The following is a 13,332-nucleotide window of genomic DNA, read 5'->3' as shown; positions in this document are numbered from 1 at the left end:
TCCTACAGCTTTTATGTACAATGGAAACAGACATGTGCAAAAAGCCGCCTACAGTACTACAGTATGTCCAAAAGTTTCCAATAAACCTGCAAAAGAGCACTGCAATTAGACCTTCAGCACATCGCAGCCACAGGAAATCTGCGCTTGCACAATCCCCCCATCTTCATGCAGAGCTTTTATTATTTTTAATTCTTTTTGTTCTATTTTTTTTAATAAAATGTTATTAAAACGTCAGTAACAGTCTTCAAAAAAAAGGAAAAAGCTAAAGTACAATTTCCAATGTTCTCTAAATAAACCCCCCCAAAATCTCTGACGTTATCTTTGCTTTCCCTTGACACTGCACCATTACCATCAAGTATTTCTAGGAAGACCTCCCAATTGCTTGAAATATTGATATCTTCTTCATAGATATGATAATCCAGAAACACAGTGCCTGGGTTCTTCCAGGTTTTTTTTCGAAGGCGAAACCTGTAGATACATCATGAAGAAAACCGAGAGTTTTCATCTGCTAGTAAAACCACTGCCAGAGATCAAAACTGAGTATTTTCTGACAACACTGAACTACAACTCATTTATGCAAGGTTTGGTTAGGTTTATCAGGAATTCCTTTAACATTCTGAAATAGTCCTGACAGCAAGGTATCCACACTGGTTCCTAGTGCCAAATCATTCATAAACACAAGGAAAACACGGCTGTTTGATCGCTGTTCTGTACAAGAAATGTGAAGGGATTTAGAGGAAGAAAACAGTTTCCTACCTGGGACAAGAAAATTGGATATTTTCAGACACTTCTGAAAATTTTGCAGCTCTGCTCCGCCCCCCCTCCTTTTTTTTTTTTTTTTTTGAGGGGGGGGAAGGGGGAGAGGTGGAGGTTTAGAAGAGCATTGGTGTCTGATTGCTGTACTTAGCTCTACTGCATCAAACCAGTCACAATACAAAAGCTCGAGCTTTGATTTAGATACAGAGGTAAATAAAGGTACAAAAACCTAGAACGTGACTGAAAAATAAGCACATGAAACTTCAACTGTAGTGGTTTCTCCACACACAAAGGCAGGCATAAATTTTGTGAAATGCCCCATGATTATAGGGCACTAGAGAACATAACCCAAGCACGGCAGTCAAAAATCCTTGGACCCAGTCAGGGTGAGGAAAGGAGAAAAACTTGTTCAGGTTTAGGTTTCCACTCCATTTCCCAACAGAGAAAGGCCAAGACTTGTGCTCCAGTGTCCTGCTCCAGCTTGAATTGAGGCATACGCCAAGGCTCTACAGCTCGCTTACCACATCTTACAGGTTTTTCTTAATTCCGGTGGATACAGTGTCAGCTGTTCCACAGTAAATACCACGTTGATGGAACCAGCAGTAGGGAGGGTGTGCCATCAAGGCCCCAAAGCGCGCTCAGCCTTGAGAGCTGATGATGGGTAAAGGGACTGGCTTAGTGCTGTACGCGCCCCCCACGGTAACGCACAAGGCAGCTGCTGCAGTGACCTGCGCTGGGCCTGCACCCACATGGACATCTTACTTCTGTGCTGGGCCTGCAGCTGCGTTTAAAAAACATGTAGATGCGGTCCTTGAGGACACGGGTTAGTGATGGACTTGGTAGTCCTGGGTTAACAGTTGGTCTTGAGGATCTCAAAGGTCTTTTCCAACCTAAATGATTCTATGATCTAGAGAGAAGGTGGCTTTTTTGTGAACTGATTTCCTTAACGCTCTCCTTTCTGAAGGAGAGAAAAATACTTCTCAGATCTAAAGCCATAGACATGTTGCATACAGGCAATTATATATAAATATTATTCTCCGTATTATCCTACATGAAAGCCAAGAACTGCTAAACTAATGTTTGGATTCACAATGTCCTTCAGCGCCACAGTAACTTACTTCTGCTCCTTTCATAAACTCCTTTCTCCACAAGAGGCAGAAAACCCACATTTTGAAGTAACACTTAGTTCAAGTAACTTGAACAGCCTGCAGCCTCTTTACCTGTCAATTGTCAAGTCTAGGCCACACTGTTCTCGAAGCTGAGGAAGCAGCTCCTCTTTTGACTGTCGGACAGTCATTCCTTTAGCAAAAACTGCATCTAGAAGAAACTTGCATGGCTGTGAACATACATAGAAAGTGGTTAAAGACAAATTTTTTGAACAGAAGAAAGCAGATTTGCCTACTGTTCATGTTTTGTGATCAGTCCCATTCACCTAGCAAAATGACCATTAGAAGAATGCTTTTCATGAACAAGGTAGGCAATTAACTGATTAAAATTAGGTTTAACGAATCTGTGTAGCAGCAGCCCTTTGACAGGTCGTTCAAGTACTCTGAATGCCACTGCAGAAATGGTGTCTTGTGTCTGCGTTACTAATTGCTACCGTTACATTAACATTCTAAAGAATCTGAAAGAAGCTTTTAGATTAAATAAGCCACATGATAATAAAAAAGCCACTTTCTTGGCTTTCACTGGTCATATAGACCAGAACTCCATGACTCCACTGAAGTTACTTTTAAATTTATCTTTATTCCCTGCTTTACCAGTTCAGCTTCAGACTCTTACCATTATCCATTATTAATATGTATTCTGCAGTTTGGTCTAAAAAATAAAATCAGAAATTAAGGTTCATGTCCCAAAAGATGTAACAAGGACGCGAGCTGCATTATTGCAAGGGAGGCATTTTTGTTCCACGCTTGTCTTATGCAGAAGAGGACTGCTCTCCAGCTAACCATTCTGATAAGCACTGTCTGCAGTGCACAAAATGCAACAAATTATATCACTACAATATTACTGAAAACTGCAGCCGTGAGCGTAACAAGTTTCTTATTTGGAAAGAATTCTACACGACAAAAAAGAAACAATTATTTTCTTTTGTACTCTATTTACACCGCAGAGATGGAGACACTTCAGAGAGATAACGTAGATCACATTCCAATTGTACACTTGGAACAAAATAAGCAGAAATAATCTCATGTTCGCTTTCTAAAGCCAAGAGAACTTAAAGGAAAATACAGAGAAAAGAGGATTTCCTTTTTACCCCCCCCAAGATTTCAGAGAAAAAACTCTGCCAAGGCACATACTAATGTTTTCACGAATCACTCTTGAAACATTCAACACCTTACCTCTGGCTCATTTACCAAAAGCTGATAGACTTTGACTCTGTATTCACCCTTCTTAAGGGCTCTTCCAAGTCTAATAGTTATCTAGAAGGAAAAAGGAGTATCTGTTAGAACTGACACCAAAATCAGAATTATATTTTCTAACACACTACCAAAACCAATGTAATTATTTCACTTGGCAAGTAACCAAAAAGTTGTAAAATACGTTCTCAAGTTTGTCTGTATGGTAACAATACTTTTTTAATGACTCAAAATAACTTCTGAATAACCTTATTGTCATCAGAAAATGATGAAAGTGTCTCATTCAGCCGAACACTCTCGAACTCTTGATTGCTGGCGTAGACTCTAAAGACTTTGAAGTGAGAAGACGGAACTCCAACAAAAGGCTCCAAATGTTGCTTGAAGGCAGACAGTGTAATTCTTTTATCAACATGCACCATCAGCCCTAAGCAAAAATAAAGAAATAAATGGCATGAAAAACTGCACTATCAAAAAACCCCTCACTCTAGAATATTATTCCCGTGTATTCACAGTTATCACTTGTAGTAAAACGCAACTGAAGAGTCAGAATTATAGTTAATGGCCACATTTACATTTTATCTGAAGCTCTACTCTAACCTCTAAGAGCTTTGCTGTATGTGCCTCCCCTGCCCCTGGAGTACTGCCTGTGTCCAGTTCTGGGGCCCCCAACATAAGGACATGGACCTGTTGGAGCAAGCCCAGAGGGCTGGAGCAGCTCTCCCACGAAGACGGGCTGGGGGAGCTGGCGTTGTTCAGCCTGGAGAGGAGAAGGCTCCAGGGAGACCTTACAGCCGCCTTCCAGCACCTAAAGGGGCCTCCAAGAAAGCTGGAGAGGGACTTTTTACAAGGGCGTGTAGTGATAGGACAAGGGTGAATGGCTTTAAGCTGAAAGGGGGCAGGTTTAGATTAGGGATTAGGAAGAAATTCTTCACTGTGAGGGTGGTGAGACACTGGGACAGGTCGGTTGGAACAAGATGATCTTTAAGGTCCCTTCCAACCCAAACCACTCCATGATTTTATGATTTTAAACATTTATGGGCAGATGCTCCTGGAAGACATAGCAGTTCCAAACGGCCCTATTTCTCAGTCAGTGAAGTAGTGGAGTAAAGCAGCACCTTCTCCATTCAGTAGACAATAAATGGAGAATCAGGTGGAACTTTTGCAGATAATTCGCCAACAGGTTTTCCTTGCCTCAAGGAAGAGACAGGAGGTGCTTCTGAATTGGGGCTAGCCAGGCACATGCCACCCAAACATTTTTATTTTTCCTCCTAGCTTTCAGGATTAAAAAGTTTCGTTAAGTGTGTTCTGGAAGGCCACAGGACATCACAAGGCAAGCTCGAATCTACATTAAGGGACTTTTTAATAGAGTAATTCTGTAATTACGGAAAAGCCACTGCAGTGGTATGAAATTCTGGAAAGTAAAGTAAATAGTTTATCTTTAGAAATTGTGTTTCTTAATATATGCAACTTGGACTACACTACAAAAAACAGTATGATTATATCGTGTTATGACTCATTAAAACAAAAAATGTTATTCAGAATATTTAACTGAACAAGTTATTTGAATTATAAATCCATTCATGATGTCCTACTAAAAATACATAAAAGCTTTCTCCTCAGGATAATAATTTATACAGTGTACTATGAAAGCATCAAAATTACCGTAAACAAATAACTCCTGCATACAACTAGTCCTACAAAAAAAACCAGGAAAAAATTCAAGTAGTTCAAGATTAGCCCCAAAGACAGATCCTCCCAGGCTAAAAGAGTAATTTTATTAAAATTTTAGTAGCTGCAATTAAACTTCTCTGTGGTTTTAAAAACGAAAATGTTTGTTCCAAAAACATTTCCAAACATGTTCCAAACAACAAAACAACCAAAAACCACCCCAAAAAATTTTGCTCTTTACCCATTATTAGTACAGCAGGATTTCCTGATTGATAGGAAAATCTTTGCCTTTCAAAATATTTATCTTATATCCTGCTATTCTTTAGTTATTCTTCTGTTGGTTATCAAACAGGTACTGTTCACTGATTAAATGATTTATCTTTATGGCAATTCATATACTACTTAAGACGCTTACACGCAACTGTTCAGGTATTTTCATGTCAGCCATGCACTTCATTGTACCGATTTGTACTTCAGTCAATGGAAAGCAAGTCTACTGGACTAAATGATTAACATCAAGTGCACGTGCATTTTATTTACAATCAGATGACTAGAAGTCTTCAGGTTAATCTAAATGTTAACAGAATTACTGCTCTGCGAACCATGGTAAATAACGGTGTTCTGAAAGAATCACCATCAGCAGACACAACTATTTCCCTTTCACTGGAAGACACCTCAGCCTGCCCTTCAGCAAACGCTTTCAATATAAGGAAATGGATGTATCCCAGAGACAGCTTTTCATTTTCTTAAAAACAAAAAAGCAAGACACTGTTCAAATATGTAGTCCCTTATTCCCACACCACATCCCATCTCTGGACTTCCATTAGCTCTTATTTGAATACAATCAAGTTTTTCAACACTGTCACTAGACTTTTTAACACAACATATGAATTAAATAGAAATAAAAGCTGGATTATTTTAAGGCACTTAAAAAAGAACACCTACATTTTTGCCCTTCTCCTGAACCTTCATCTGCAGTGTAGGGTTCCGACTTAAAGTACATATATTGTGCTTCTCCTCTGCTCTTGCCACTTTCATCGTATTCACTATCTGTTCCAGAATCTTCTTCTGCTGTGTCCCAGGTTTCTTTCTTCCCCTGATGTGCTTTTGATCGCCTACTACTTGTGATACTGTGAGAATCAAGTCCATTAGCCAAGGGAATTGGGGCATTGTCCACATTGCATAAAGTATCACTGCTATGACTTGAACTGAGGATATCACTGTCCACCGAACTTGTACTCCTGTCGTTATTTACATCTGAATCTGACCGTTCCTCAGACTGAAGATTTTCTGGATCGGAAATCTGAATTTGGTTTTCAAGTTCTCTGTTTTCTGCTGAAGCTGAAGAGTCTATTTCATTTAAAGGTGACTCAATGTTTTCAAAATCACTGGCTTCTGTGCTTTTGCTGCTGTCTCCATTATCTCCCTCCTGCTGCTGCTGCAGCGACAGGCTTTTAAGTTTTTCAGTGCTTTCTTCCAGAATTGCCTCTACAGATTTCATATTTACTACAGGTCCTTTAACTCTTTCACAGGCTTCATCCAAGTTGCCTGAATCTCCACTAGACTTCTGATAAACTGCTCTTCTAAACTGAGATCCAGGTGATTGCTCTGGTAGTGAAACATACAGTCTGATTGTATTTGCATGACGATCCAAAAGTTTCCATAAATGAGAATCTGTATATGCCACATGACGATCTGAAGACTCTGAGCTTTCAATAAATACCTGAATAGAAGATAACGGGTTTATCATGCAGTGTTATTTTAAATAAAAGTGACAATAGCAAACACAAAGGATTAAGCACACATTAGAAATTATGTCACTAAACCCATCGCTTTTTATAAGAAAATTAAAATACATGTTTAGAAAAGGACAGACTCAGGAGTCTGCAGTTTAATAACAATTTCACTTTTCCTTACTTTACTAATCATGTTAAGATCAAAGTGAACTGTAGCCAGAGTGACGAGCTGCAATAGACAATTATGTTGAGAAGCAGATTAATGTATCACTTGATGTGCACCCTGCACCTCTACGCTAACACTAGTTACGGCAGTAACGCGCCCCACAGCTACAGTTGCCTATTTTCTAGCATCCTAAATAAGAAATCTTTAAATGTATACATGGGTAAGCAATAGCATAAATCAGACCTCAAGGGAACGAATTTCTTTCCCCCCTTTGTCAAAGGCCACTGTGTTGCAGTGACAACGTGAACGGGCTTGAAGCAACTGAATAACAGGTCAATGCCATTGTTTGCTCAGCTATAAGCCATCAAAGCCTTCGCTAATCTTCCCTCGTGAAGGATAACGTGTTCTTGAGCTTACATTTCAGAGACAGGCGTGTAAAAGGTGCTTAAAGATGTGGTATTACTACTGTAGTAAAAAGGGCATTTTTTTGTTACGTTCCAGATGTTAAGTACCAAGTTACTCCTTTTCTGAATGCATTACACAAGTACTTACAGAAACATTATTAGAAGTCTTTTTGGAAAACCAATATAAATTTGGCTAGGGGGAATTTACATAGTAAAAGTTACTGAATTTAAGACAAAAACCCACCAAAAACTTGCTCTTAGTTTTGACATTTGTTTTTTTAATACCTTTAATACTGAGAGTAGGCGCAGCTGTTCGGAAGGTTTAAAAAACAATTAGGCAGGTTTCACAGTCATACGCCAACCTTTGTTCCCTAAGAAGGGTTGGCTTAAAAGTCTTCATTGCAAGACTGTTAACCTCACCACCACTTGAACCACTGAGTATCAACCAGATGTCTGACTCTGAATCTGCTTTACCTTGTTATGTACACTTGGTTTCATACATAGTATGTATGATATATCACATATATAGTATATATCTCTCCCACATATAGTATTCATGTGCACCACAGTATTTTCTAGTTAAAAACCCCCACAGAGTAGACAGTGAAATACATGACAAGTATCCATTACAAATTCTATGCAGACATACATACCTTTCACAAAACAACAGTGAAGTCTACAAATACATGAAACGAACAATTTAAAAACCAGAGCATGTACCTTGTTGCTTCTAAAAAAGCCTTCAGCTTTCAGCGTTTTGCTGGAAACGTTCAGAAGACGCAAGTCATTGTAGCAACGTTCTAATACTACCCGCATTGTTTCAGCAGGCAGGTGGGTAGCCTTAAAGTAAGACATTGACAGTAAGGTTAACATGCACATTATACGTTATTCAAAATACTGGAACAAGTATTTAATTTTTAAAGATCATTCATAGAGAAAGGAGAACATTTGTTTATTGACTTATAAATCACAAAAGAAACGTGGGGGAAAGCCTCTCAGACCTGCTCAGTCCCTGCTCCTTTCCTCCATCCTTTGATATGTAGCAAATTTTAGTTTTTCCAAAAGGTTAGCAGACTGAAATGGTTTGGCTTTGCACAGAACTGGTACATTGTCAATGACCAGTAATAAAAGGAATTGGTCTTTTTATTTAGGGTATGAAACTACTGAATATAAAAAAAATATTCTCGAGCATCAAGTTTTGCACACTGTTCACTTAGACTGAATTCAATTTACTGAAATCATATTTCATAACAAATACTACAAAGTTACACCAACCACTGAACTATTTTAGACAGAACTGAGTAAAAATTTTTCTTCCAATTCAATGGAAGCAGTAACATTTGCATGGTTTGAGACCATGTAAAAATCAATCTGTATCTTAATAAGAAGTGGCTACCGGGAAGAAAAGGAGGGTTTGTAGGGAGAACGTGGACAGCTTTGGATGTTAAATTTCAATTACTGAAGCCAATGGGGGAAGTTACGTATTGGTTCAGTTATACAGTAGTAGTTTGCTAGTTGTGCCACTGACTGGACCTTCAGTGCGCTGGTTCAACATTTTGGTAAGCTAGTAAGCAACATGGCCAGAGAGAGGCTAGGCTTGTGCGAAAGCCAGCGCAGAACTCTGGATGGAAGCAAAAAGCAGATCGCTGCTCGCAGCAGCAGCCAGATGAGCTCAGCCTAACCCTACTGGACAGGACACACAGTATGAACTACAAAAGGTGCAGGTACTTGCTTTAGATATTTAAATTATGATACATTTTCACAGTCAGAATGACTGAAACTGTAATACAAATCCTTAACAACTGTAAATTACCTTTGAAATCAGCTGTTTAAATTCTGAAACTGTTTGATTCAAATAAGCTCGTACACTAATTGGCGGAGCAACAGATTCAGTCTTCAGGTCAACTACGTGAACCTTTACCATGACCTCTGTGGAAAAGAGGAAAAAGAAAACAAAATCACTTTTTTTATATATATATATACACACACACATATATATATATATATATGAAAAAGAGAATTTAACAGGCAAAGAAAACACATGTACACTTGTCTGATGCATTAAGGGGTTGTACTAAAAACACATACACAGTAATGAATTTGTGCAATTTCAGAATTTCATTTTCAGACTAACTGTAATGCCAAAATGGCAAAAATGTTCCAGTTTGACAAATTTTAGAGTACCTTAGAACTGCTTCAATTAGAAACAAGTTGACAACACAGCACAGTATGTAGTTCTGAGTATTGACTTTGTGAAATTTAGTACAAAGTTTTTCTTCTTTCCTACACCATGACAAAGTTCTATGTTTTACAAGTTTTTACAAATTTTATTTTCACGTCTTCACGCAATACAGAATTTTAGTCTATCCTTGTCTCTACATAACTACATGTCTTACCGCCAGGTTTATAGCACTGGAATATTTGGTCAGGTCTTCTTGTTTCCAACAGTAAGTCAAACATGTACGTTGATTTGACACCTCCAAGTAATAAACCCATTGGTGTATCCTCTTCTCCTTCATAAGATCGTTCCAAGTAGTCATGAAACTCATCATATTTGACAAGACGGCAGCAATCCAAAGGAACAGCCTCTTCTAACTCCATTAGCTGAATCATGCACACACAAGAAACCCACCCCAAAACATTTAAATCATGGATTATTCGTGAGTTTAGTTTTCCCCTTTGTAAGCTAAAAATATCTCTGTACGTGTACATCCAGGAATCCTTTGAATTCACAATTTCAATTTGGTTTTAGAAAAAACATACACATACATTATAAATATATATACACACATTTAACATGTATACATGTTTTTAAAAACAGAAGAGAAGCCTGCATCAAAACACAGAGAAGAGGGAATGAAGACAGGTCCCAGAAGCATATTCAGAGGAATACACTACTTATCAGTTACACCAAACGGCACCTTAGAGGCCTGAGGAAGCCACACGGGCTAATTATCTTCTGTGCATCTCAAGGAGATGTTAACACATTCCAAAGGTGTAACTGCCTTGCTGGTACTCTGCCAGCCAGACACATATGGCAAGAACTAAGGAGTACAAGTAGGTAAGCAAGAATAGATGTCTTCAACTACTACCTGTTTGTGGAAGGCAAAGATTGACAGATGCTTCGGTGCTCGCTGATGTTACTGGATTAACTATGCAGGAAGTTTCTTGAAAGACTTCTCTTATTACATATTTAATACAACATTTTTACCACAATACAAATGTAAATCTTCAGAATGCTTTTAACTTACTGAGGTTGAGTCTAACAGAGCTCTCACTGTCTGATTTTAAAATAAGGGTACGTAAAATCATACTGCCTTTTAAAAGGACAGGCTATATAATTCCAATCAGAAATAATCTGATGGCTATTAACAGAAAACTCAGTCAAATAATTATCAACTAGACCATCTCTTAAAAAAACCCAAAAAACACCCAACCACCCCAAACAAACAACACACAAGAAACCCCACAGCATTCGAAATTTAAAAACTGAAGATGCACAAAGGCAGAAAAAGTTACATCTAACCATTCAGACTAGACTATGACACACAGCATACCTTGTACGCTATTTCCACAGCTTCCTGCAGTGTCCTGTCCTTATGAACCTCTAATTTGTTCTCCATCATTATTTGTTTTGTAGGATGCATGCAGAACAATTTAATCTATGAAATACAAAAGGAAGAAAAATGATCATGAAGGTATTTGCGAATTCCTTTCGTATTAGAGTACGTTTAAATGTACAACCCTATATTCAAACCATCATATAAAATACATCTTTAGCTCTACTTCAGCTATAGGACAGTTTCCTTTTCAGTCTACGGTTGTGTAACCAGCTGAAACATCAAAGGCTCAACAGATAGCATTAATGTGTATCTGTATCATCTTTCTGCCAGCTAGGATGCAACGCCTATAACCATATTTTATATGTATAACCATTATAATGCATAAATTCTAGGCACCGTGCAAATTGTCCAAACCAAAATGCACACAGGAGCAATGAATGTGAAATTCCTTTTTCCGTATACAGTTACATATTTCGCAACCACAGAGAACCTTCTAATAAAACAATCACTTGATTCATAGGTAGACAGCTGACTGTCATGCTTGTAAATCACAGATACCCTATTTTATTTGTTACTATTGAATCTACGATTGGAAAAAAGATTCCACTATTTCTGCCAAATTATTATTTTGAATCAGTTTAAGAAACATCATTTCACAACGCAAAGCATCCCTATATGACAAAATTTAACAGTACGAAGCACCTAACATACAGCGTTACATATACTTTGGAAAGCATTTAGCTGAAATCAAGTCATGTCAGATTAATTAGTTTTGTTTTGGTTTTAATATCAATTCAAATTCACACAGAAGACATGAACTCAACAAAAATCTCTGCTAACAGATGCCTCCACTGTGTACAGGCTTCCAACAGGTGTATACTTACTTTAGAAGAATTATTAATATAAATAAACTTATCACAAAAGAGTCCCTGTATTGTAGTAAAAAATTACTATTTACTGTAGAAACTTTTCATACTAGAAATGTATCATTACATCAATCAACACAAACTCTAACCTTGCAAGTGTTGCGCTCAATTTCACGCTGCCTCTTTTCTTGTTCTTCTAATTCTCTCTCTTTCTGTACCAGTTGTTTAATATGCTCTGGATACTCATGTGCCTCAAGAAACTCTGCCGGTAAAAACAAAGCAATAATTTTTCGAAATACATTTTTCCACAGTGGGCAACATCTTCAGGATTATGGGTATACTTAGCAGTTCTCTTTCCTGCCTTCTTCCTTGTTTCTTCTTTACCCATATTTCCCACTATACCATGACATGTTCTATTTATCATGATTTACACAAAATCAGAAAGTCAGCCTTTTATTCCCCCTAATTACACAGCAGCGTCGCAAGAAAATGCTATTAGCTCAAGATTAAGATTCCAGTATCAGTAAGGGAAGCTTTGCTGCTGTAAGAGATACACTAACTGATAACAGCACTTGAGCCTGGTTTTAAAAGAAAGGCAAATTCTGTTCTAAAAAGTGAACCAGCTAATAAAAGTCACAAGATACCATCTATATAAAGATAAAAACAAATATTGCACTTAATACAGATTAGTGTACTTCACGAGATTTTGTTTCATAAAGAGAAACAAAAACAGAACATGCAATACTTCATCAGGTTGGGTTTTTTAAATAAAATTAACTATTGCAAATACAGTAGTCTTCCAATCCTGGTGGCACTTCTATCGCAAGGAATTAGACAAATAATTTTTAAGATTTAAAAATAAGTTAGCATGTACAAGAAATTTGAAATAGCAGATTCAGTTTCTTTACTTGTTTGTTGAGGAATTAATAATCATAGCAATTACAGGAAAATCTATTTCCCAAGACAGCTCTTGACCCACAGACTTGAAGGCTGCTGCTAATTGTAAACTTCCTACAGTCTACACTCAGTTCTCGTTCAGAATGAGTAATATCGTTTCAATGATTCAAATATGGAAACAATGTTAATTTTTGTTGCTCTTAAGACTTCCTACTTTATCAATTTGTTAATAAAAGGCTTTACCAGTATCATCCTTGTGTTGAATCCACTTCCAAACTATATAAAGCATCTACTGCAGATACTGTTACTTTACAAATGTATTTTTTATAACTGCACCGTCCCCTGTATCATGAATTCTCAGAAATGAAGCCAGCAAAATTGATTGTGATACTCAGTTTTTCCCCTATTTCCTCAAAGAAAATACCATTGTTCAACTTCAAAGTGAAAACAGTAGAAAAGAAACAAGTAGAGAAGTAGAAAATAGTAACATGTCTAAAAGTACTCCATGTATTATGAAACAGACTGCAGCTAAAAATAAACACAGTTTGTGTTTATTAGGATGTTGGAAATGAGATGAAAAATTTGCTCCAAGTATCATAAAACACTTTTTAGAATATACTGATATAGAAGTAGTTGCAAGTCTAATTTTACTAATTTCAGGATTTCATAAAAAGTAAGATTTAGTGTAAGCTTAGGGGACTTCTTATTTTGTATTAAAAAATATTAAAGCTTGTTTTACTCATCTTTGCACTGTTAATTTCTTTCCTTGTTATTACTAATAGTCATCATCAGGTTCTTACAGTGGAATTCATTTTACCCCCCAAGAAAAAGGAGTTGAAGTATTCAACTCCCTCTTAAAATATTCACAGCAGCAGGGTAAGATGAACAAAGTGTTATTTTCAAAGATATTTTATTC

At 37.3% G+C, this 13,332-nt stretch overlaps 1 protein-coding gene across 4 annotated transcripts in view; it reads right to left on the bottom strand.

Moving 5' to 3' along the window:
- Positions 1-13,332, bottom strand: part of USP47 (ubiquitin specific peptidase 47) — a 59,779-nt gene that overhangs the window by 7,792 nt on the left and 38,655 nt on the right. For all 4 annotated transcript variants that reach the window (XM_037403387.1, XM_037403385.1, XM_037403386.1 and 1 more), the window contains 10 exons: positions 11,669-11,781; positions 10,648-10,752; positions 9,487-9,694; positions 8,904-9,019; positions 7,811-7,930; positions 5,730-6,507; positions 3,365-3,540; positions 3,099-3,179; positions 1,977-2,092; positions 350-468 (listed from right to left, as the gene is read on the bottom strand). In XM_037403387.1, the coding sequence (XP_037259284.1) occupies positions 350-468; positions 1,977-2,092; positions 3,099-3,179; positions 3,365-3,540; positions 5,730-6,507; positions 7,811-7,930; positions 8,904-9,019; positions 9,487-9,694; positions 10,648-10,752; positions 11,669-11,781 (1,932 nt within the window). The remainder of the gene's footprint in view (positions 1-349; positions 469-1,976; positions 2,093-3,098; positions 3,180-3,364; positions 3,541-5,729; positions 6,508-7,810; positions 7,931-8,903; positions 9,020-9,486; positions 9,695-10,647; positions 10,753-11,668; positions 11,782-13,332) is intronic.

Source organism: Falco rusticolus, chromosome 10, assembly GCF_015220075.1.
Source record: "Falco rusticolus isolate bFalRus1 chromosome 10, bFalRus1.pri, whole genome shotgun sequence".
In the NCBI taxonomy this organism is placed as follows: domain Eukaryota; kingdom Metazoa; phylum Chordata; class Aves; order Falconiformes; family Falconidae; genus Falco; species Falco rusticolus.
This window is presented reverse-complemented; position numbering and strand designations above follow the sequence as displayed.